The sequence below is a fragment of the Crinia signifera genome, chromosome 2 (assembly GCF_055691185.1).
Source record: "Crinia signifera chromosome 2, ASM5569118v1, whole genome shotgun sequence".
In the NCBI taxonomy this organism is placed as follows: Eukaryota; Metazoa; Chordata; class Amphibia; order Anura; family Myobatrachidae; genus Crinia; species Crinia signifera.
This window is the reverse complement of record NC_139218.1, coordinates 259,499,945-259,524,347: the sequence shown is the minus strand read 5'-3', so window position 1 is coordinate 259,524,347 and position 24,403 is coordinate 259,499,945. Positions and strand designations below refer to the sequence as shown.

The window sequence follows — 24,403 nt, the reverse complement described above, 5'->3', positions numbered from 1 at the left end:
TCATTTTGATACATCTCGCCCTTTGTCCTTTCATAAACAGAATACTGCAGATGTGCCCTCATACACTGTTGCTCTCAGCGTGCCAGGTCCTGAGCAACTCAGCAGCGCCAAGCGTGTGTGTCATGTTTGCACAAATAAACAACTAGAAGTGACAAAACTATTATTACATTAATCAATTTGATGTTTGGAATTTGTACATCTGTGTTGTAATCTCTATGTGAAGTGCTACCATTGTGCTTTATCTGAAATGAACCCATTTAGAACTAATTCTAGTGTACTGTAGTTAAACACACAGCCCAGCATCTCTAGGATATCGTGAGTAGTGGTACAGTATACGCTGCACCTCTCAGAGAGTCGCAGATGTGCAGCAGGGCAACCCACACCACATGGTGTGCAGATGCTAGTAATATGAGGATGTGTGCATAAGAGTACATACACCAGTGATGGCTAACCTTGACACTCCAGCTGTTGTTGAACTACACATCCCAGCATGACATGCTACAATTTCACTATTTGGCCATGCTAAAACTGATGTAAGGCATGCTGGGATGTGTAGTTCAACAACAGCTGGAGTGTCAAGGCTAGCCATCACTGATATATATTGTACTGTCTTATTGCTTCTGACCTGACACACTGACACACTTTAACTGGTGAATGCAAGATAGGCAAATAGATCCCAAATGTAAATCAGAGAAGGACAATGTAGTCCTAATTGTGACCTCCTGAAGTTATTCTATAAGCTGCCTCTCTCTACCTATGCCTCCCCTTTCCTCTCCTCTGCATTTGCCAGCCTCTCTCTCTCTGGGTGGGATGTACCAAGCAGTTGCAGAACATCCCGCCACACATAAGTATCGCAAACAGCAGCACTTGCAATAAGAGCATTTTTCCTTTAGTGCATCCTCCCCTCTATCATTTATATTCTAGAAGGTACTAAACAAACAAGAAGTAAATTCTGAGTGGTTGCCCATAGCAACATCCCATCTTAGAATTACCATTTTAGTAAACAAACCCTGAATTGGCCAAAATCTAACCAAACTATCAGCATTAACTGATACATTTTTACTTAAGGACAGAGATTGAGAACCACTGACTTAGAGGACCTAGCACCTTGGTTCCTGGTTCTGCATTGATATACAACATTCTGTTCCAGTAAACTGTATTTCATCAGCTTACTTCAGTTTTTGCTTCCAGTACCCTGTTTCGATATATACCGCATGCTAGCTGACTTAATATTTCTTCTTTCCAGGTGAAGCAGGAAGAGACGATGCAGGTGACCACTACTGGGGCAGGTTGATTTGTGGCATTAAGTGATGGGTTCTAAATCCACGCTATTTTGTGGTATGCAACTCACATATTTACCAAGATCAAAACTGCTACATAACCGCCAAGAATGCATACTTGAAATATATTTGAATACAATAATTTTTTTTAGATGATTTAAAGAATAAAATAGAAACCTGGGATTGATCAGAAACACACTATAAAACCGCTGACCAACCCACCCAGAAAATGACTAGGCTCAGACAGGTGTGATCGTGGAAACAGCTGGAAAATTAATTGACTTTGACCGTCAAGACTGATTGATTGGAATATCATCCACATGGGCTACTGTGAATTCTACGGTTTTACCAGACTTGACTGGACTTTAAAAATAATACTGTACACAAACAAAAATTGAAAACATTAAATTAATCAATGCAATCTAGCAAAAATAGTTTTGTCACACCCAGTTGTTTTATTCATAGGATTACGATGCAGATTTGAGCAAAAAATACACTTTGCGCAGCTAATTCCTCCAGAACCTGGTGCGCTTTGGTATCAATGAAGATAGTGGATGAGGACACATCTGTATTATACAGCAACCCCATCATTGCACACACTCGTAATACTGTCATTTTCAATGAATATTAAAATTTACTCACCTGCCTTATAGGATGGTAAATATATCAGAGTTAATATATATAGCCTAAAAATAAGGCGTGAAGTAACCATTTCATTGACCTATAATAATAGTTTGGGAGAAAAAGTAGAAAATGTAAGTAGAAAATGTAAGTAGAAAATGTAGAAAAATACAGCATGTACTAGTGGTTTGATTTACTAAGCAACAATGTTTGTAACCTGATGATTTTTGTCTGGTTTTCTATTTAGTATTTTTACAGGTTAAATTTCAGGAACAAACCTGTTAAGAATTAGTGAGTGACAAAGGATGCTTAGTAAATGTAGCCCAAGGTCTTTAATGGCATTAACTTAGTTATATTGTTATACTATATGATCAATTTCGACATCTTACATGCACTGACTTGGAAAATACACAGGACTTTGAATTGTAGGGGGGATGGATGCGATACAGGTAGTTTCATGGTAGAGAAAAAATTGGAAAACTGTAATATTTTAAAGAATAGTTAAACTAAGCCAAAAGGCCAATAGGATACTAGCCTGTATAAGAAGAGGTATGGAGACTAGGGACTCAAATTTAATTATTCCTCTTTATAAAGCATTGGTCAGACTGCACCTAGAATACGGAGTACAATTCTGCGCCCCACACTACAAAAAAGACATCATAGAACTGGAAAAAGTCCAAAGCTAATAAAAGGGTTGGATAAATTAAAGTCTAAAGACAGATTGGACCCTTTCCTTTTCTTTTTTCCTCTTTTTTATTGTCTCCCCCTCCTTTCTCTTTTTTTCTTGCATATGCAGTAGGAATTTTGTATCTGTCCTCATCCAGTTCTTTTTTTCACCTCTTAAGATGCTCTTAAGATGTTCTTTTTCAACCTTGAAGTAGATATGTGTGTGTATACTGGTGTAAGCATCTTTTCCTACTTTAACCCATGGTTAACATTCTATCAATCAATGCTAAGGGGTTAAATTCCCCTAATAAGAGAAGACTAGCCTTAAATCACTTTCACAAACAAAAAGCCCAGGTTGTAGCGGTACAGGAAACCCATTTCCAAAAACAGAGCCCCCCTCACTTCTTCAATTCAAGATACCCCCCAATGTTTTACAGCAAATGGCCCTGCAAAAAAGGCAGGTATTGCTATCCTATTTGCCCAAAATAGTCAGTTTGTAGTAATATCCCAATTTACTGACCCTGAGGGGAGGTACTTGATTTTAGTGGGAGTTTTAGAGGAACTCGAGGTCACCCTGGCCTGTTGTTATGCGCCCAATTCTAAACAGATGCCCTTCATAAGGAAAGTCCTTCGTATTCTACAAGGTAAAGCAAAGGGAGCTATTATGATCCTGGGGAATTTCCAACCTACCCACTGACCCTACCATCGACAAATCAAATCCCCTCCTTTCCCCATATAAGTCCAGACCTATAACTCCTTCTAACTCATTTAAAGGTCTTCTAGCTAAATACAACCTATATGACGCATGGCGTACAAAACACCCTGCCACCCGGGATTATACATTTTACTCCCAAGTACACAAGTCATATTCCCGAATAGATTTAGCCATTGTAGATAAATGGACCTTAGCTTCAATAAGCAAAATCCTCATTCAACCAATGTCCTGGTCTCACCACTCCCCCCTTTCTATTACTTGGCATATACTTTCCTGCAAAAAAACTCCAGGTCCCTGGAGATTGAGCCCCCATCTACTCCAGAACCCCGAGAGTACCCAAGCGTTGCAGAACTCTCTCGATCTATACCTTGCAACCAATCTCCCTTCTCAAACCTCACCTCAGACCCATTGGTTTTCCCTAAAAGCAGTAATCAGAGGCTTGGCTATACAAATAGCCTCCAAATTAAAAAGGGACTTTAAAAACTAAAGGACGCAGCCGAATCAGTGGTAGCCAATCTAGAAAACGAACATAAACAAAATCCCTCAAACAATATCATTTAGGAACACCTTAAGGCTGCTAGAGATAACCTTAACTCTTATTCATTAGCAGAAATACACCGGAACATACAGAGACTTAATCAAACGTATTACACTTTAGATAACAAAACCGGACGACTGCTTGCACGCAAACTAAGAGGTCACAGGGCCAAAGAATGAATTCAGGCTATTTACAACACCTCTGGTAATAAAGGATCATACCCCTTCGATATTGCAGATACATTTGCAAAATACTATTTAGGCTTATATAACCTAAAAAATGACTTAGATACTCCCCCAACCAAACTCTAAAGAGATATCTAATTTCCTTAAAAGCCTTCCCCTACGGTCTATATCGGCCCAAGATATCAAATTTTTAAATTCTCCCTGGACCCTCCAAGAAATAGAATTAGCCAATATCCTCTGTACCCTTAAATAAAGCCTCTTGCCCTGATGGCTTCACCTCCAATTTCTACAAACACTAAAAAAAGTCCCTCGCTACAGTTCTTTTGAACCTCTTCCAAGACTCTACTACCTTCTCCTCATTTCCCAGGGAGATGCAGGAATCCCGAATTATATTAATCCCAAAACCAGGCAAACCCCCTACTGCTGTGCAGAATTATCGTCCTATTGCTCTCTTAAATGTGGATGTCAAATTATTTGCAAAAATGATTGCAAACAGACTCTCCCCCCATTACCCAATATTATCAATCCAGATCAAGTGGGATTTAAGGTTGGCAAACAGGCATACGAAAACACAAGACTGGTGTTGAATATTATTGAACATTGCCGTGGTTTCAGTCAGCCTCTACTCTTGCTATCGCTCGATGCTGAAAAAGCATTTGGTAGGCTGCACTGGAACTGTATGCAACAGACGCTGCAAAAATTTGGCATTACTGGCCCATTTCTTGACGCTATTTTAGCTTTGTACTCCTGTACATAGGCCAAAGTATTCGCCAATGGCTGCCTGTCCACAAATTTTAAAATATCCAATGGCACTAGACAGGGCTGTCCCCTTTACCCTTTAATATTTGTCCTTGCTGTAGAGCCATTAGCAGAATATATTAGAAATGACCCCATGATATCGGGTCCTCTGATTGGAGGGATCCAGCGCAAAGTGTGTCTTTTCGCGGACGACATTTTGGTTTGCCTCACCAACCCAGAATCGTCCCTTGCCCGGTTACATGTTATCCTCGAACAGTACTCACAAGTCTCCTACTACAAGCTAAACACTAATAAAACAGAGGCCCTCCCATTCCATATCTCTACTGACTCTATCCAATCCATGAAGACTCAATTCAAATATGCCTGGCAAAATAAATCCCTTAAATACCTTGGAGTGCATCTAGGTAGAGACCCTGACCTTCTGACCTGTAATTTTGACCCTCTACATTCAAAGTCCTGACCAAGGAATGGCTCCTAAGGGATGTTACTTGGATGGGGCGTGTGACTGCAGCCAAGATGATCCTCCTTCCCAAACTCATGTACCTCTTCAGAACCATTCCTCGCCCCTTCCCCAAATCCATCTGCAATAAGTTTAACCGTATTTTTTCAAATTATATCTGGGGAAGGAAGAGAGCTAAACTTGCTAGAACTATACTTACTGCCCCAAAAGATAAAGGGGGAATAACTTACCCAGACTTGGAAAAATACCATGCAGCATTACTATACGTAACGACACTAACTTCCCAGGTTTACAGATAGGCCCACATCACCACAAGTTAAGCCTCTTCGCTGACAATAAATTGCTCGTTGTAACCAACCCCATTAGAACGCTCCCCTTCCTTCACAATAGACTAGCTTCATATAGTGCAGCTTCATACTATAAATTGAATACTACCAAAACGGATGCCCTCCCGAAGTACAACTGGCAAACAGACTCAATAACATACTTGGGCATAAATATCCCCCCCATACACACCTAATGTCTGCACTCTTAACGTCACTCCACTTCTCACAACTCTGACCAACATATCTAAATCTTGGCTGTCGTATGACATCTCCTGGATGGGCCGTATGGCGGCTTTTAAAATGTCTTTACTCCCTAAATTGATGTATCTGTTCCACACCATCCCCTACACCTTCCCTACGAAATCTCTAGAACTCTGCACATCCATGTTAACTAAATACGTTTGGTCGTCCAAGCCCCCAACTATGGCCCGTTCTAGGATGACGTTACCTTGAGCATTTTTAGGTCTGGACCTCCCAGATTTGTATCACTACCAAAATGCATGCCTCCTAGCCCCTCTTAAATTCTATACTGAAGCTGACTCCTTCACAGGCTGGGTAACTATTGAACAAGCCTCAATCCCCTCCACCCCCCTTTGCGGATTTGCTCAGAATCCCTAGACACCTCAGACCTGTTCAACCTTCCCTGATCCCGACCACTAAGGCTTCCCTGCAGGCCTGGGGCCAACTATTATCCACCCTTCCTACCCCAGCATGCATTATATCCAACATCTCCATCACCACTGTAGCAAAACTTATCCCTAATCTTAATCTAAATACCTGGAAGACCTATAGTGTTTCCTCTTTAGGAGACTTACTTGAGGGACGCTACCTACTCCCCTTCTCTTCCATACAATGCCAATTTTCCATCCCCGCATCTGAATATTTCCATTAAATCCAAATCGTGCACTGGTGGAAATCTCATTCTCATTCTCCTACCCACACCCCTCCAGATGCTACATCCCAGTCATTTCTTGCACGACCCTTTATGGTAGGTACTAGAGGTGACATATCCTTCTGGTACAGGACCCTGATAACTCCCACTGTCTTCTCTAAGACGACCTCCCATGTGAAATGGGAGACGGACATAGGTAGAACATTTACTCTTACACAATGGCGGCAGATTTTTCTCTCCTCTTACACAATGTCTCATTGTCTAAACCACACTGAGATGCACATCAAATTAATTAATAGACTATACCTGAGCCCTGACCGTCTCCGCACTTTTTGGCCTTCTTGCTCCCATCAATGTTGGAGGTTATGTGGGTGTATAGGGAATATATACCATATTTTCTGGTCCTGCCTTAAAATTTTGAACTACTGGTCTGAGGTTTTTGGCCTTATTTCCACTGTACTTGAGATAAATATCTTGCCTGACCCTTCCCTTGCGTTGTTCCATGTCTCCTCTCAAGCTATCCCCCCTGAGAAGAGATTTATCTTAGGACATATTCTCATTGCCGCCCGAGCCAATTTAGCCCAGCAATGGAAACAGCCCTCCCCTCCATCCCTGCTACAAGTTATCTTGAAAACAAACCACCATTTCCTTATGGAGACAAACTATATCCCATTCACGTCTACATCCTCCTTCCCCCATACACGTTGGCTCCCCTGGCACGCAAACGTAACAGAAGGTGAGGGAGCTAAATTTTTTCCACCCACCTCTCTCACAGATCCGCACCAGTTTAGCCTGAATGAACCACCTGAGGTTCAACAATAATAAAAACCTCTATATGAATAGACCTGTTAAACTGCTGTTTTAATACCTACTGACTAGGTACACCTATGCATCTAATTTAAATCCACCTATCGAAAATGTATGGATATTTGATATGCCTAATGTCTTGTATTGCCTGATAAGTCAGAGATAGTCGCTTTGCATAGCGACTAACATTGTTTTTTTTACTGTGATTTGTTCTCATCCTACCCCCCCTCCCGAAAGCTCCCTTTTTCTTTTCTGTACCCCATTTTGTTTCAATAAAAATCTATTGTTGGACGGGTTGCGGACAGATTAAGAGCATCCTGCATATATTTTGGTCATGTCCTCATATCCAGCCACTCTGGACAACAGTCTTTGTCCTAATCTCAAAGGTGCTAAATTACCATGTACCCCTTAGACCCCTCCTTGCTCTATTTCATTACTCTTACCCACATGTTAGCGATACCGATAACTATATCCTTGGCCATATACTTATTGCCTTTAAAGTGACTATAGCACAACAATGGAAAACACCAAATATTCCCTGTATTCAAAGTATAGAAGCCAGAATTCATTAACATTTTATTTATGAAACCGCTTCTAGCCCATACATTTCCCCTTCACCTCCCACCAGATTGAAATGGGGGGAATTGGTCATTATACAAAAACATTGACTCCTCATTGATGTCCCAGACACATATTCCTTCAATTGACAGTTTGCGCTCTCCGACATCTTCCCCTTAGTTAATTAGAAATGGTATACGGGTGTTGGTAAACCAGGTGTCGTCCCTATTGAAGGTGCTCAGGCTCCTATTTGTGTTAGATGGAAAACTGTATGGCTTAAAATAACATCATGTCTGAACTTATGAGGTCCCTATATGATTACTTCCTACTGTACATTCCACCTGGTAATACTATTCCCCTTCCTTTCCCTTTTATTTTTCCCTCCATTTAATTTTTATTGACTATGTGATTGTATTGATTCTTGTTATACTTTGTGTTATGATGTCATGTAAAAATTTTCTAGTATTTTCATGAAAACCCAATAAAAACGTAATCAAAAAAATAAAGACAGATTGGACAAATTGGGATTGTTTACACTAGAAAAGAGATGTTTAAGGGGATACCTGCTTAGCGGTGATGTGGTGTTTGGGTGAGCGCACACAGGGACTACCACCGCCATAGGCAAAGTCACCATCAGTCTGGTGAATCACCTGCCATTGCTGCATCCGTCCACCCACTAGCTGCCCTCCTGCTAGCTTCCTGAGGCCTGGATCCATACAGCATACTGCCAATGGCGGCTGTGACAGATCTGGAGGGGAGAAGCCAGTGGAGGTGTCTGTCGCTGGGTCACCAGCAGCCACGGAAGGAGCACATCATATCCTCAACATGCACTGCTCTGAGGTCATTTGGAAAGGTGATGGGGAAGCAGGAGGAGCATAGATATATATGTATATGTGTGCATAGATATATTTCATTTTATTTGTGATCTGTACCATATTTAAGTTTCTCTAATATCTATCTATAGCTCCCTGTCACACCAGCTCCCCCCAGTCATCCGCTGTCTGCTTGTCACACAGTGGCGGAACTCCCGGAGGCAATGGAGTCATCTGCTGCCGGGCGCCAGCCTTAAAGGGGGCACTGGCTCCATTGCCTCCCTATGTTCCATGCCAGCAGGGCGGGAGACTCTGGAGAATTGCCCCGGCCCCAACACAAGCAGACCCATGCTGCGCTGGGTCCCCGCTCAGTAGATATGCACGGGGCGGGGACCTGCTAAGCAGTGATGTAACTACAGGGGGTGCAGCTGCAATGGGACCCTTCCCGATCAAGGGTCCGCAGCTCCCCCTGCCCCCAATCACTGGCTGCCTCCATGTCACTGCAACTCCCGTTCACCCGGCAAGCTACTAGGATTTGCGCTCCACTTCCCTGTCAGCCGCTTACAGCGTCCAGAGCTGTGTGGGGATGATGTGGCCAGCACTGTGCAGCGTGTGCTGAAGGAAGAGCGTCCGAGGCTGTAATACCTAGCCTGCTGCTGATCCCCGTGCAGATGTAACCCCTAGAGCACTTCCGGGATTCAATGTGGCATTTCTGGCTGTAGTCTCCTGGGTAAGGCAGACGTTGTTTGCCTGACGCGTCCACAGGGGTTAAAGTGGGCCGGAACTGAGTTCCGGCAGTTCCAATTGAAGCCGGAACTCAGTTCCACCTCCTTCAGCCAGCCTGCTGCTGCTGCCTCGCCGCCGAGAATCCTGTATCTGGATCTCTCAATGCGGGGACGGGGGGACGCGCTGATGTGCCGATGCGGATGCTGCCGTGAGACTGTCTATGTGCCCCGCTCGGCGCTCACAGTCGTCTGTCACAATAGAGACTCTATTGAGTGACAGGCGGCTGTGACTATGAGCGCCGAGCGGTACACAGTGCCGGGCGGGGACTGGCCTGACTGCCTGGTAGTGCCTCCCCCTCCTGCTGTTGGGATTGGCCACCCAGGGGACAGAGGAGGGACCCGGGTTTATGCACAGGCTGTCACTCAGACAGATTGGCAGCAAGCTAGTGCGGACGCTGCGCAGCTCATCACTCGCTGCCTCCGCCGGACACTAATTCCAGTAGCCCCCGCCGGGAGCCCAGCCAGGAGTCGGACAGCAACTATTACCCTGAGTGAGTCTGTGCTTCTGTGGCCTGAGGGGATGGTGGTGGGGGAGAGTGGGGGGGGGGCAAGGTTAGCAGGGGTATTCTTCCACGGTCTGGTTTTGGCGGGCCTTTTCTCTGTCGCCATTTTCTATCTTACTGCAAACTCAGTCTGCTTCTCCTCCACCTCCTGCTCCAGAGTCCAGCCTCATACTCTGTGACCATAACCTACCTACCTAACCTGCACACTGCTGCCTCAATCTGGTGTATCTATTTTGTTGGTGAGTTAGTGTACTTACTACTGACTGCACTGCAGCTGTTATCTCAGTGATATGGGGCCTGGGGAGCAGCAGTATGTTGTATAATGTTGTGTTATTGATGCCTGGGGCTGGGCTGGGGGACTAGTCTCAAACCTTTCATTTGTCCAATTTTTTTTGGCATACTGTATTTCTGATGCTGGCTGGGAGTGAGATTACATAGATGGGGCTGGAAGTAGTGTCTATCACTGAGACCAGGAAGGGGGTGGGGGGTGGTGGTTGGGTAGCTCAGGTTGGTTGCTGAGGGGGATGGTGGGGTAGTGTATGTTACTAGGGCTGAGGAGTGGTAGGGTGGGTCATGCTGTACCTCACTGTGGGGGGGGGGGTGTTTCGTGTATATGATACAGATGGAGTCTGCCTCATTTATCACAGGCGCCCGCCAGATCCTCTCAGTGGCACTGTCTGGAATAGATCGGTGAGAGTGGTGCTGTATGTACTGAATGTATGAGGGTGGTGGTGTAAGTATAAATGTATGCATGTATGAGGGAGGCGGTGTATAAATGTATGTATAAGGGTGGTGTAAATGTATGCATGTATGAGGGTGGTGGTGTATAAATGTATGGATCTGCATGATGTTGGCTCTTCGGCATCCCTGAACATATTTCTCTTTGTGTCTGACTGGTTCTGCCATGTGTGCTGTATAATTCCACTGGCGCCGCCATGGGTGCCGTATTAGTCCAGGGGGGCCGTATCAGTCCAGGGGTGCTGCCATGTGTGCCTTATCAGTCCAGGGGTGCCGCCATGTGTGCCTTATCAGTCCAGGGGTGCCGCCATGTGTGCCTTATCAGTCCAGGGGTGCCGCCATGTGTGCCTTATCAGTCCAGGGGTGCCGCCATGTGTGCCTTATCAGTCCAGGAGTGCCGCCATGTGTGTCTTCTCAGTCCAGGGCAGCTGGCTTTTTGTTGTTTTTTTGTTATTAAAATCATTTATTTGATTTTTTTCTTACTGCAAGTTTGCTGTTAAGTGTGCCATATCTAGTGTTCATTCTAGCACCCGCCATATTTGAAAACCCATGCAGTTCCTCTTCCCTGCCTGGGGTGTTGCTGTAGTGCTTCTAGCACAGTGTGGTCTGTATATCAGTGATATGCAAACCACTCCTGTGCTAGAAACACCACAGCAGACAGCGACACCCCAGACAGGTAAGAGGAACTGCATGGGTTTTCAAATATGGCGGGTGCTAGAATGAACACCACATATCATTTAAGGGGTGCTGCCATGTGTGCTGTACAATTTCAAGGGTGCTGAAATGTGTACTATATCATTTCAGTGGTGCTGCTAGGTGTGCTATATAATTCCAGGGGTGCTCCATGTATGCTGTATCAGTCCAGGGGCACCGCCATGTGTGCCGTATCGGTCAAGGGGAGCTGGCTTTTCTTTTTTTTTTTTTAAAGAAAAATATTTTTTTTCTTACTGCAAGGGTGCTGTTAAGTGTGCCAAATCATTCAAGGGGTGCTTCCCCACGCATGCGCAGAGCATTGGGACGGGATGCGCACACGTCTTGGGAACATCGATAGTCGATGGCTACCCCATATCTCTCTCTCTCTGTTGTCTCTGTGAGCTGCAAACACCACAGCTTACTGAGCACCTGATAAACTACCCTGAACACATACCCTCACCTGCATCCACTAGCAGGGGAAATTATTTAATGATCATGGACGATTAAATGATTTCTCCTGCCTTTGCATATAGAAGTCAGGGCCTGCGTTCCCATTGGAATGCCTAGAGTTTTCATGGGGACGCCCATAAAACGCAGGGCATTCCCATAGGTGAGCCCTGTTCCCGCTGTCCTGTTTGGCCATCCCTCCTTGAAGCTAACAGCAAACATTCTGAGTGAACCTTAATTAGGCCCTTAGTGTGTTTTAAATGGGTGATGTGTATTTTATTTATTTGTGGGTGACTGCTAGTGTTTTAAAAGCTATATTGGGTGTGTAATGCCTATGCACACCCACACAAAGGGTAAGCTGTATTGAAGTCCGAGTTTTGTGGTAGTGTGGGATACTGGGTGATATCAGATGTTTTTTTAAAGAGAAAATAATTTGCAAGACAAAGTCTGCACTGCCACCAAACTCTGACCTGACCCCTGCCCCTGCTTACATCCTGCCACCTGCTTGCACCTCATGTAATCTGTCTGTTGCCCCTACTAGATTGTAAGCTTTTCAGAGCAGGGTCCTCTTCCCTCCTGTTGTCTAAGCCCTCTTCTCTACACATTGCACTCACACCTCTCCCATACTCAAACACTCAGTGACCATCATTGGCCACCAGCCCCTAGTAGTACAGTAGGTTGATCAAGTCCTCGCTACTTATATTTAAGCTCTAATGTGTATTGAATTGTGGCATTCTTTTTCCCTGTACTCATGGAGTGTTACAGGTGCACAGGCACCCCCTAATGCTGTGTCCCCCCACCACCCTTATTGCTGCTAGCAATACCTTTTACCAAAGACTTTTGCTTTTTAGAACTGTTTTCCATTAAAATAAGCCCCCATCAATCAATTATGTGTGTTTTGCATTATTAATTGTATCACACCATTGTCATAGCACTATATACCTGCATCATCCATATACAGTATGGTTTTGACTTTATTTGCATGTACTGTTACACAGTAGTTCGAACCTGAAATAGGCAGGATATAATGGTGTGGCTGAGAGACTGCATGGATATAATTTAAAGTCCAACAGCAAATGGGTAAACAATGAATATACTTAAAGGGGTGGAGTTATGGGTGTGGCTTCAGTCAGGTGGGAGGTGCTAGGGGTGTGGCCCACAAGGGTGGGTGTAGAGGGGTGAGTTCCACCACCTCCCTTGGACCACTTTAAGCACTGCGCGTCCAGGACTGCTGCGGCGGGCACTGAGTGCTCTGCACTTTTTACAGTAAGTGGCTGTACAGGAATTGTTCAAAAGCTATATTTTAGTGTTAGTGTTCCTGCACAGTCATTTAAAACCCTTATAATGACACCTGTTTGCACAATACTTAACAGTCTTTCAAATCATTATAAGCATGATTCCGGTTGCTGTAGCAAGTTACACATCAATCAGCTAGACTACCCTGTTTCCATAACTTTACCTTTCTACCAGTCCCAAATGTGTCTTTCCCTCCACCCACCTGTTTTTGCCCCTTCCCCTCCACCCATCTGTCTGTGCCCCTTTCCCCTGCACCCATCTGTCTGTGCCCCCTTCCCCTGCACCGTTGCCCCTTCCCCTCCACCCAGCTGCCTCCTTCCTCTCCACTTGTCTGTCTGTGCCCCCTTCTCCTTCACCTGCCCGTCTGTACCCCCTTTCCTTCACCTGTCAGTCTGACAAAAATTTTGCCTCCGGGTGCCTGGGACGAATTTACGCCACTGTTGTCACATCTGACCCCATAGTGACCCGCTATCTCCATCACACCTGCCCCCCAGTCCATCGCTAACTTCCTGCCACACATACCCCCCTAGTTATCCACTAGCGTCCTACTATTGTGGTGTATAACGTGTTTAAGGGGTATGTGGTGTGGTACACTACACTTAAGGCATGCCCCCTTTCCAGTGGCCACACCCCTTTTTCTGGAGCGCCACTATATCCTTTATTTTTTCATACCCCCACTTTAAAATTTCCACTTTGAGCACTGCTTATATATATAAAGGCTTGGATGTGTTGCAGCATGGAATGCAATCACAGCACTATAAAACAAACAACTAAAAGTAAATCTACATAGTGTCTAGGAAATATTACAAAAAAACACAAGTATATAGGAGCTAAAGGGTATTTTTATACAACATAATATATATTATATAATATATAAGCATATATATAATTTAATTTTAATTAAGACTATATTTCATAATTCCTGTTTATTTGGTATTGTATACGTGTTTTGTTTTAGCTCTTTCATATTTCTGAGACTGCTTTTGCAAGAAGCCACAACCTCCCGCTACACAACTCACAAATCCTAACATGAAATAAAGTAATGTGAATGCTCACATTTAAGGAACAGAAGATAATACACCACATGCTTTCCATTTATCCCAATTATATTATTATTATTATTATTATTATTATTATTATTATTATTATTATTATTATTATTATTATTATTATAGTACAGTATACCAGTCTATTTAGTATGGCAATGTTTCCTCACCATCACATTAACTTTGCAATTTTGGTTGCCTGGAGTAAAAAAACTTTTGAACATGATTGTTTATAGAGATGGGAAGGAATCATCATAGAACTGTGCCTGTAATACTGTCCTATACTTTAAGAATGGATCCAGTTCTTACCTCTCTCCAGCTTGCGCTGTCTCATTACTGGATTGCTGGTATCACTGCTGGAAATACATCCTAGAAGGGAGGAGCAGAGGCTTCAGATTTCAACATCCCAAAACACGTTTGGACACGACAGATTTACTTCATAGCATTTTCACTACATGCGCAATGTTTAATTGAGAGACCAGAGATATCTGTGGGCTGTTTAACTATTTATATTCTTCTTAGTGTTTGTTATTCCAAATGTTCTTATAAAGAAAATATGTATTAATAAATGGGAAAATGTAAAAATAAAGAAGTGATATTGTAACTGAACGGTCCAGACACGCCTACATTGCCTGGAACGTACCCAGCAAATGGTTGGACATCACCCCGTGAACGACTGGTCTCCGCTCCCCATTGTGCTGTTTACTGCAGTCACATTTTTACAAATGTGACCGCAGCTCGCAGCCTCACAAGCGCACATTCCTAAAATTTCAGTTTAAGATTTTTTGTGAATCTGCGACCCAACATGAATCGGGCCCCATACCAGCAAATCAACACTAAAGCCCCCACAATTATACATGTTATGAGAAGTTTAAAAGATAATGTTAATTGCAGAACACTTTTCTCTCAATAGGTTAAAAAGGGCAGTACAGATGGTGTAATGGTAGCATTACTGCCTCACAGCACTGAGGTCATGGGTTGAATACCCACCATGGCCCTAACTGTGTGGAGTTTGTATATTCTCCCCCGTACTTGCGTGGGTTTCCTCCAGTACTATGGTTTCCTCCCAAAATCCAAAAATATACTGGTAGGTTAATTGGCTCCTAAAAAATTAACCCTAGAATGTCTGTGTGCATGTACATGTGGTAGGGAATATAGATTATAAGCTCCACTGGGGCAGGGACTGATGTGAATGGTCAAATATTCTCTGTAAAGCGCTGTGGAATCTGTGTGTGCTATATAAGAGACTGCTAATAAATAAATAAAAGGGGGTATCCAATTACATGTCATAATTTTTGTTAAATGAAAAAAAGAGTAATAGCCCAATAATAACCATCGGCCAAAAATCGAATTATAAGACTTTTTATTGGCTTAAAAATTTCCAGTTTACAGGTGATAATACATGATGCGGGATAGGTATCTGGACCCATGTGCATAAACAAAGTTAGTGACTGAACATGTGAATGCTTAGAAATTGCATCATAGTCAGAGTTTGACTGACAGGAAGCCAGCTTTATGGGTGGAAACAGACATTTTCTGGGTGTGTTTGAAAAAACGCAGACATGCCTAGATATTTTTAGTGGTGGGTCTCAGATGCTAGACCATGACCACTTCCCGCCCGTCTCAGCCACAGATTAGTGAAAGTCTCAATTTTACAATTTGCACACAGAACGTACTCTTCAGTGTTGTGGAAGGATCTGTGCATGCATGGGGATTTGCAATGCATTCCCAATTTTGCACTGGCTTTTTTTCTTTGTCTGGGCAGCGGCTTCCTGGTTGCAGTCAACTACTTTTTCTCTAATTAGCAATCCATGCTGAATGAGGCCCAACTTTGCAACTCAGGAGAACTGAGGATGAATTTTATAATTATGTTAAATCATACTTGTCTACTTTTCGGTTCTTGTCTCTGGGAGATGCCTAGAGAGAAGATGCAGCAGGTTGAGGGCAGGGCTATACACACTTAATTTGGAAGGGTTTGCATACATATCCAGTTGTGGAACAGCTATGCAGGACTGGCTTTGCAAATGTGCAGAACAGAGTGCGTGGTGCCCCCTAAGCCGCAGCCTGACTGATGGGCTACAGTAGTCTGAGTGTGAAGAATGGGCAGTATTCCAGAAAATGGAGGCATGTTTTCTGGGAGTGGCGAAGCTGGAGTCTGCCTCTTATGACAAAGTTTTTCTGGCCTAGGCTACAGAGTGTCAAGAGCTAATCTGTGGGCCTGTATTCCAATCCTATGATGAGTCCATTCAGAATGATTGCAACATAAGCACATTTCACAATAGGTGTACGGTAATTAGACAAGTATTTTCCCTCGTCAGCATATATCAAAAATAGTTACAACTAAAGCACAATAACACAATTCTATTGTTGTCAACATGAAAATGATAAACTAGGATAATCCCTTGGTGACAGTTGCATGTCTTGATTTGTTTTTGCAAATTTGTCAACAAAATGGGATGAAATGCTGCCCAGAAAATTCATATTTATCAACTCTATGCTAAAAAAAAAAGTTCTTAAGGTATTTAAGTTTCTTACACAATGATAATGTCAGGTTTTTGCAATAATAGCGGACTTTATACAGAGAAAATCAAAGTTCAATGTCCCTGGCTCCTCCTGCTTCTACTGTCTCACCATCATGTGAGGACAAAGGACAATGTATGAGCGAGCCAAGTGTTGCTGCTGGTGTGAAAAAGAGAGTAATGTACTGCTGCTTTCAGTATGCATGCAGCTAACATGTACTGGTATCAGGAGACATTGCAGGATAAGTTGGGGGAAATTTACTAATATTGCCGAATACGGCCCTTCCCGTGTACGAATGGGATTGGCCAAATATATGACTGGAGAATATGGCAAATTTACTAAACTGCTGTGTTACTGCCGGGTTACATGCTCTTGCCGCAGGGAACGATTACATACTTGTTGCCATGGGGGCTTATATGCTCACTGCCATGGGGAGTTACATAATGTTGCAGGGTTGCAGTGTGCACCAGCTTTCCCAGAAACTGCACTTTCTACGCCCCAGTCAGACACTAGAGAAGCAGGCGTCTGTCTCCAACAAGCGGCAGCCATCTTTTTTGGGGTGGACGGTCTCTGCGTGTACATGGACAGAAACTGTGAGCCCCTAACAGGGCTGTCTTTTCATATGGGCTTAATGGGCACTTGCCCAGGGGACCCAGGTGTATAAGGGCCTTATGCTGATAGCTGAGGATCCCCTTTTCCAGGGATACCAGAATTTGGAAAATCGGCCCTGGGGAACTGGAGATATCCAACTTCAAATCAGCAGTGCACATCTGACCTGTTAATTGCAATTCCCAGTCATATTTCTCAGATTCTCTCTGACAGAGTTTTTCTGAGAGTATATTCCAAAAGTTAGTACTCTCCCCTTTCTGTCAACACTAGAGGCTTGTCTCTATCATGCCCAGAACCAGAGATATCAGCCTTCCAGCAGCCAGTCCCTGCTCCAGCTCCAAACGTCTGGTGTACAGTTTTATATATTCGTCAATGGATTGCTCTGGCTCCTGATCTCTGATCCCCAAGTTCCCAGCACCTCCTGAAAGTTGGGACAGATAGAATTTTAAACTATTGAAGGCTAAGAAATCTATTTCCAGATAATGGCGATATCTGCAGTCAAACAAGCTGCCCTTCCATCAGAAAATGATGAATATTAAGCCCACTCCATTATCCAACCCTCCCCTGCGTATAAAACACCCCCTACCTCCCTGGAAGTCATTTACAAGGGACCCTTCATTCAGCTCAGTGCCCCCTTCCACACGTTAGTGTTCACCCTCCCACCACCTGTGCAGTAAAGGAGTAATTAGAAGAAGTTACTGCTCCAGGTCCTACATGTTGAGTGGAAGACAGAGCACCCCCTGCCACCTATGGGATATTAAAGCTGCTGCTGATAGCACCCCCACCCCTAGGATGGGGAGAATGGGTAAGGGCCCCAGTTCATTGCTTTGCCCAGGGGCCCACACTGCTGTTAAGATGGCCCTGGCCCCTAAAGTGCCATTCCCCTCCCACCCACTTGTCCAGGGTCATTTTTTTTTTAAATCAGCGTTCGAGCAGGCAAATGGGTGATCTGGTGTACCCGCAGACCACCTCTCAGTTTCGCCTATTTTGCAATGAGCAACACAACTGCTTGTCTTTTCTAGAAGCTTTAGTAACTCTACCCTATGGTCTTATTGTGCTAGGCTTTGTTCTGACTCCTGGATCCTGAAGCTGGAGTTGTAATCTTGCTTGGCTAACTGACTGGTACTGATTGGATGCTCTAGTCTAGTCCCTATTGCAGGCATTCCCAAACTTATGGGTAGATTTATTAAGCTCGGTGAAGTGATAAAGTGTCTCGTTTTTATCACCGGCCAATCAGCTCCTACATGTCATATTTCAAACTAAAACACCCACAATGAAAAAGAAGTATCTTCAAGGGTGCACTGAGAATCGATTTTTAATTGTTTAATAAAAATGTACTTTTATTGTATTTATTATAAAAAGTTGCTTGCTCCTATTAAGAAGAGACCACGTTACCTTGTCTTGAGTGAAATATTAAAAGATAGATTCATGAATAAAGAAAAAAAATAAATGTAATAATCTTAATAGAAGTGTAATAATCTTAAAAGAAGAGAAGGATAAATGTATGTGCGTCATCTTTTTATTTCACCATCTACGGCTTTAATTTGCCTATATTATAAGTTATTACTTGCTGCTACTTCGATGTCTTTATTTACTGGCAGCTTTGTATCAAAAGGGAATCTTATTGTTACTTCAGGGCTTATACCAGGGGTTCCCAATCTTTTTTGATTCACGGCACCCTAGAGAATCAGAGTTTTTTTCACGGGCACCCCTAGGTCCCAAAATGTTTTATTAGATTGGGTTTATATGTGATTCTTAGTGGCAGTTATGTGGTAAAGGGCAGTATTTGCTTCTGTTTGTACACATTCTATGATTGGCAGCCACCAGCACTGGTTTTGCTCATAAATAATCAACCATTAATAATTTGAGTTGGTCCTAGACCACCAAGCCGCGGCACCCCTGCATGTGTCCCGAGGCACCCCAGGGAGCCACGGCACACAGTTTGGGAACCACTGGCTTATACTGTTGCAATTCTTTTGTGGATCTTACAGACAAGGTTACTGTGACCACATCAGTGCCTTTTGATATATTACAATGTTACCTCAGCCCTTTGCAAACAACATTCAGAAGCCCTAATAATATATGCATTAAGCACTGACTGCACTTTGTCCGGAGGATAAACCGCACAATCCTGGACATAAGACGTATGCAGGATATGAAGTTCATAGGATAAGGACTCACCCCCTTAATAACAGGATACTCATAAGGATATCCCTTAATATTATATAGCGCAGATAAACATTTATTTTACACCTGCAACGGTAACGGAGAATAGCACCAATTGTCTTACGTGTGGGAAAACGTGCTTATCAGAATATCACTGAACCTGTCCAATAAAAACTATACACACAGGCACATTGTATGGACATAATATTTAATAATACATTAACAAGCATCTAATACCCCTTTCACACTGCACTTGTAAAACGGTATATTGCCGTTTTTTTCCACATTTCAACACGTTTAAGGCTGCAGTGGGAAAGTGCCAGAGTTGATTTACCGATTAAAGATAACCGCTATTTCAAAACGTCTAAATAGCAGAGTCCTACACATTTCAGAGCCGATTTTTATGCAGTGAGAATGGCTCTGAAACGGTATCTAGCAAAAAACAACAGATTACAGACCTGTGATAGGCTGTCCCCTGCATTCTGCCTTGAAACATGTATTTAAATGGTTTTTAAAATGGGAATCTACTGTAATGTCAAGGCTCAGACCCGTTTTAAATACCGTTTTAAAATACCGTTTTTTAAAAGGTTTAGGCAGTGTGAAAGTGGTATGAATGTTGTTTGCAAAGGGCTGAGGTAACCTTGTAATGGATCAAAAGGCACTGATGTGGTCACAGTAACCTTGTCTGTAAGATCCACAAAAGAATTGCAACAGTATAAGCCCTGAAGTAACAATAAGAATTTAAGATTCCCTTTGGATACAAAGCTGCCAATAAATAAAGACATCGAAGTAGCAGCAAGTAATAACTTATAACAGGGGTGTCAAACACAAGGCCCGCGGGCCAAATCCGGCCCGCCAGACCTCTTCATGTGGCCCGCGCAGCCGCTGCCAGCCTTCACCTTTTATTCTCGAATTTTTTTTTTTAAACAAGAAAGCCACCTCTTCAGCGCATGCGTGGCAGCCTACAAGCCAGAGAACGTCTGCCCTCTAGTGCAGTGCCGTCGGTCGTCAACCCCTCCTCCGCTCCCACCTGCTGTATAGGAGCCAGAGAGAGGAAAGAGCAGGTCCGTCGTGGTGAATGATGCTGCTGCTGCTGTGCGCTCCAGGTCACTTACTGCTGAGTGTGCGCTGCACAGTGACCAGGAGCACGCTGCCCCCCACTCCTGGATAGATAGTGCGAGGAGCGCTACTCACAGGAGGGAGGGGGAAATGCGCCTGTGTGAGAGCGCAGCTGTGTCCTTGGTGGTGGAGCAGCTCAGACTGGAGTGGACGCATCAGAGCGGGTAAGTGTCAAACTCTCTGCCTATGTGTGTGTGTGTGCACTGGCACATTACAGCCCATCATTAATTGCTGGGTCCCATGATAATAAGCAGGACATATGCCCTAAGACTGAGTGCTGCCCCCCTGTGCAGGCAGCGTGTGACCTAATGCTCTGCAGTTCACAGCAATAGCAGGAGGGAAATGCTACTGCTGAGTATACAATAATTTAATGCAGTGACAATAATTTATGATAATAAAGAGTGGACACATAGTCCTACAGATACAACCGGCCCTTTGAGGGTGACCAAACTGCTGATGCGGCCCCCGATGAATTTGAGTTTGACACCCCTGACTTATAATATAGGCAAATTAAAGCTGTAGATGGTGAAATAAAAAGCTGACGCACATACATTTATCCTTCTCTTCTTTTAAGATTATTACACTTATTTTTCTTTCTTTATTCACAAATCTATCTTTTAATATTTCACTCAAGACAAGGTAACGTGGTCTCTTTTTAATAGGAGACTTTTTATAATAAATACAATAAAAGTTAATTTTTATTAAACAATTAAAAATCGATTCTCAGTGCACCCTTGAAGATACTTCTTTTTCTTTGTGGGTGTTTAGGTCTAACTATAAGTAGTGGGTAGCACCCCCCAGACTAATTTTAGGGAAGATTATATCTCCCTAACTTTTGAGGATCACATCTAAGTGATAAAAAGTACTGGTGCGGGAATCTCTCTCTTTTTTTTGTGTCCATATTTGAAACCAAGCCTGTAACTTCACAGTTAATTGCTGATTGGCTGGTGATAAAAACCAGACACATTATCACTTCACCGAGCTTAATAAAACTACCCCTCAGTCCTCTAGGCACACTAACAATGCAGATTTTAGTGATATCCAGGCTTGAGCACAGGTGACTTAATTAGTATCTGAGTTATTTTGATTTATCCATCTCTGCTGAAGCCTGGATATCAAGAACACCTGCACTGTTCGTGTGCCTAGAGGACAGTGGTTGGGAATGCCTGTCTTATAGAGAGTCTTCTTAAAACACATTGTTGTGGGTTGAATTCAGTCTGGCCATTCTTGTCCTGATGCATTTATGGATTCCTGCCATGAGCATATCATTTGGATAGCTTGTTACTTGTTGATATTTCTCTATAATGAAGTTATCCTGGACCATGGGAAAGAGCTGCTAAGCATCTTACTACAGTGTTAATGTATCTGTGCCTATACACATAACAGTCTGGCATTTAATTATATCGCAATTAAAGGAGTATGCTAAAGATCCACTCTGTAGCTAAATGCTGTGCAGAACACTGTTCAGGAAATCCATTAGCTCTTTGAAAATAACTACTGTGGATGTGATATTGGAAAGAATTGTGTAGTACTTTAATACAAGACATTAACCGATGCATGTAAAATTTGTTACGTCTTACCAATTCTCTATTGTTGAAAAGACATCTGCAAAGTATTATATCACACTACATGGTAAAATGGCTGCAGTTTGCAGTAAACCATTGGGTCAGAGATTGCCCCTTATTGCGGCATCTGGGTCCTAGTGCGCAAAATGTATGCACAGAGAGGAGACCACGCTGCTGCACACTGCCCTCTAACACCCCCAACACCACCCTCGCTCTGGTTTGTCTCAGTTTACAAAGAATAACAGGTACTCTTTACCTAGAACGGCGCCCGCGATTGAAATCGCGGGCGTCGGGGGTAAAAATCGCGGTGATCGCGGGCATCGCGGGCATCGCGGGTAAATCGGGATGACCGCGATGCCCGCGATCACCGCGATCACCGGGATTTTCCCATAGGGAACAATGTTAAAACGGCAGATTGACCGCGATTTTACAGTTAAATGCCTCAATGGACCCGATTTGGGGCCAAATAGGCCAAATTAACCCTTAAATGCCCCCCCAAATTTTTAACGCCACCCCACGATCCACGCCAACCCGAAGCGTGGCGAGCGCAGCAAGCCCGCGAGGGGCGGCGGTACGCGTCCTCCGACCTTTTCATGCCCTACTATCCACTAGGGCGTGGTGTGAGAATATAATAGTGTGGCGAGCGCAGCGAGCCACCGAGCCCGAAGCGTGGCGAGCGCAGCGAGCCCCGCGAGGGGACGCGGATACCTTCACAGGTAGACGCGTCCCCTCGCGGGCTTCACAGGTGTCCGCGTCGCCACGGACACCTGTGAAGGCCGCGAGGGGACGCGCATAACTGTGAAGGTATCCGCGTCCCCTCGCGGGGCTCGCTGCGCTCGCCACGCTTCGGGCTCGGTGGCTCGCTGCGCTCGCCACACTATTATATTCTCACACCACGCCCTAGTGGATAGTAGGGCATGAAAAGGTCGGAGGACGCGTACCGCCGCCCCTCGCGGGCTCGCTGCGCTCGCCACGCTTCGGGTTGGCGTGGATCGTGGGGTGGCGTTAAAAATTTGGGGGGGCATTTAAGGGTTAATGGGCTCTGTGGCCCATTTAACATTGATTCCTATGGCCAAATCGGGTGGATTGAGCCATTTAACAGTAAAATCGGGTCCATCGCTCCTTTTAACATTGATTCCTATGGGAAATCGGGAGCATCGCGTCGCGGGCATCGCGGGTACATTTATGGCCGGCCGCGACGCGACCGACACGATTTCCATGTTTAACATGGGTTTCAATGGGAAATCGCGGGCATCGCGTCGGTCGCGTCGCGGCCACACATAAATGTACCCGCGATGCCCGCGACGGGCGCCGTACTAGGTAAAGAGTACCGAATAACACACATTACTCAATAATATTTGCAAAGCTGGTCCTATAACCAGAAAACACAGTGTTATGCAGAAAAGCAATAATCAATTTAATATAATTAAAAAAGTAAGTATGTTCTAGTTGACATACTCTTAGGAACACACTCAAGATCTGTGACATCAGTTCCTTTAATCAACAAATCAGTGATATTTTCCTCGAAGGCTACAATGGTGACGCTGACAGACTTCACTCCACAAGTTCATGGATGATGTGATGTAGTCCTGTACTCAGATTATCCACGATGCTTTGTGCTGAAGAACAAATCCATTGTATCTATGTTGTCTCACTTTGCATCAATAGTTGTATCCTGTTTCAGAAGACTCCTCTAGCATAATGTTGTAAGTTTACTGTCGATTTCTGGTTTTAAACCAATGGTTACTGATGGACATCACACCACTCAGAAGTGTAAAATATATTTATCATCCATTAAGGTTTTAGCTTCAATTGGAACTAGAAACACTTAAAAATGCTTGTGTATTGCTGCTAGTTTATGCTGTTGCTGCTAGTGTATTTGCGGACGCATGTCAAGTTGCTCCATACTCACTCACACACACAAACCTACCTACAGGATGACTTAACAAAAGGGAAAATTCTTGAACAGTCCTCTTGGGAGAGTACATCGTGCTTGGATACCAGAGTTAATATCTAGAGGTCAACAGCTAGCATTTGATGGGTTGCTGGGGACAACATCTCTAGTTACATAAACTCACACTTTAGTAAATATACCCCCAAGTGTGGATGCAGCCTGCTTTTATACTAGCCTGGAAATGCATTCATTTTTTTTTTTTACATTTCTGATCTTTCTTGCCACAGTCTTTACTCTGCATTTATTTTACATTTTCTTATCACTGTTCATTTCAGATATACAATATGAAGGATTCAGTATTAAATCCCGGCGGTCGGGATCCCGGCGTTCAGAATCCCGACGC

General features: G+C 43.8%; 1 protein-coding gene across 3 annotated transcripts in view; it reads right to left on the bottom strand.

Annotated features, from left to right (window-relative positions):
• The window catches only part of LOC146060767 (interleukin-1 receptor type 1-like), a 62,875-nt gene extending 48,348 nt beyond the window's left edge, over positions 1-14,527 (bottom strand). For 2 of the 3 annotated variants that reach the window (XR_014470471.1, XM_083174385.1), the window contains exons 1-2: positions 14,437-14,522; positions 1,923-2,001 (exon numbers count right to left, since the gene is read on the bottom strand). Coding sequence is in view for 1 of the 3 variants with exons in the window: in XM_083174385.1 (XP_083030511.1) it covers positions 1,923-1,992 (70 nt within the window). In the remaining 2 variants the exon portion in view is untranslated. Of the gene's footprint in view, positions 1-1,922; positions 2,002-14,436 lie in introns of all 3 variants that reach the window. The other variant, XR_014470472.1, reaches the window with a different exon arrangement.
• Positions 14,528-24,403: the final 9,876 nt, after the last annotated feature.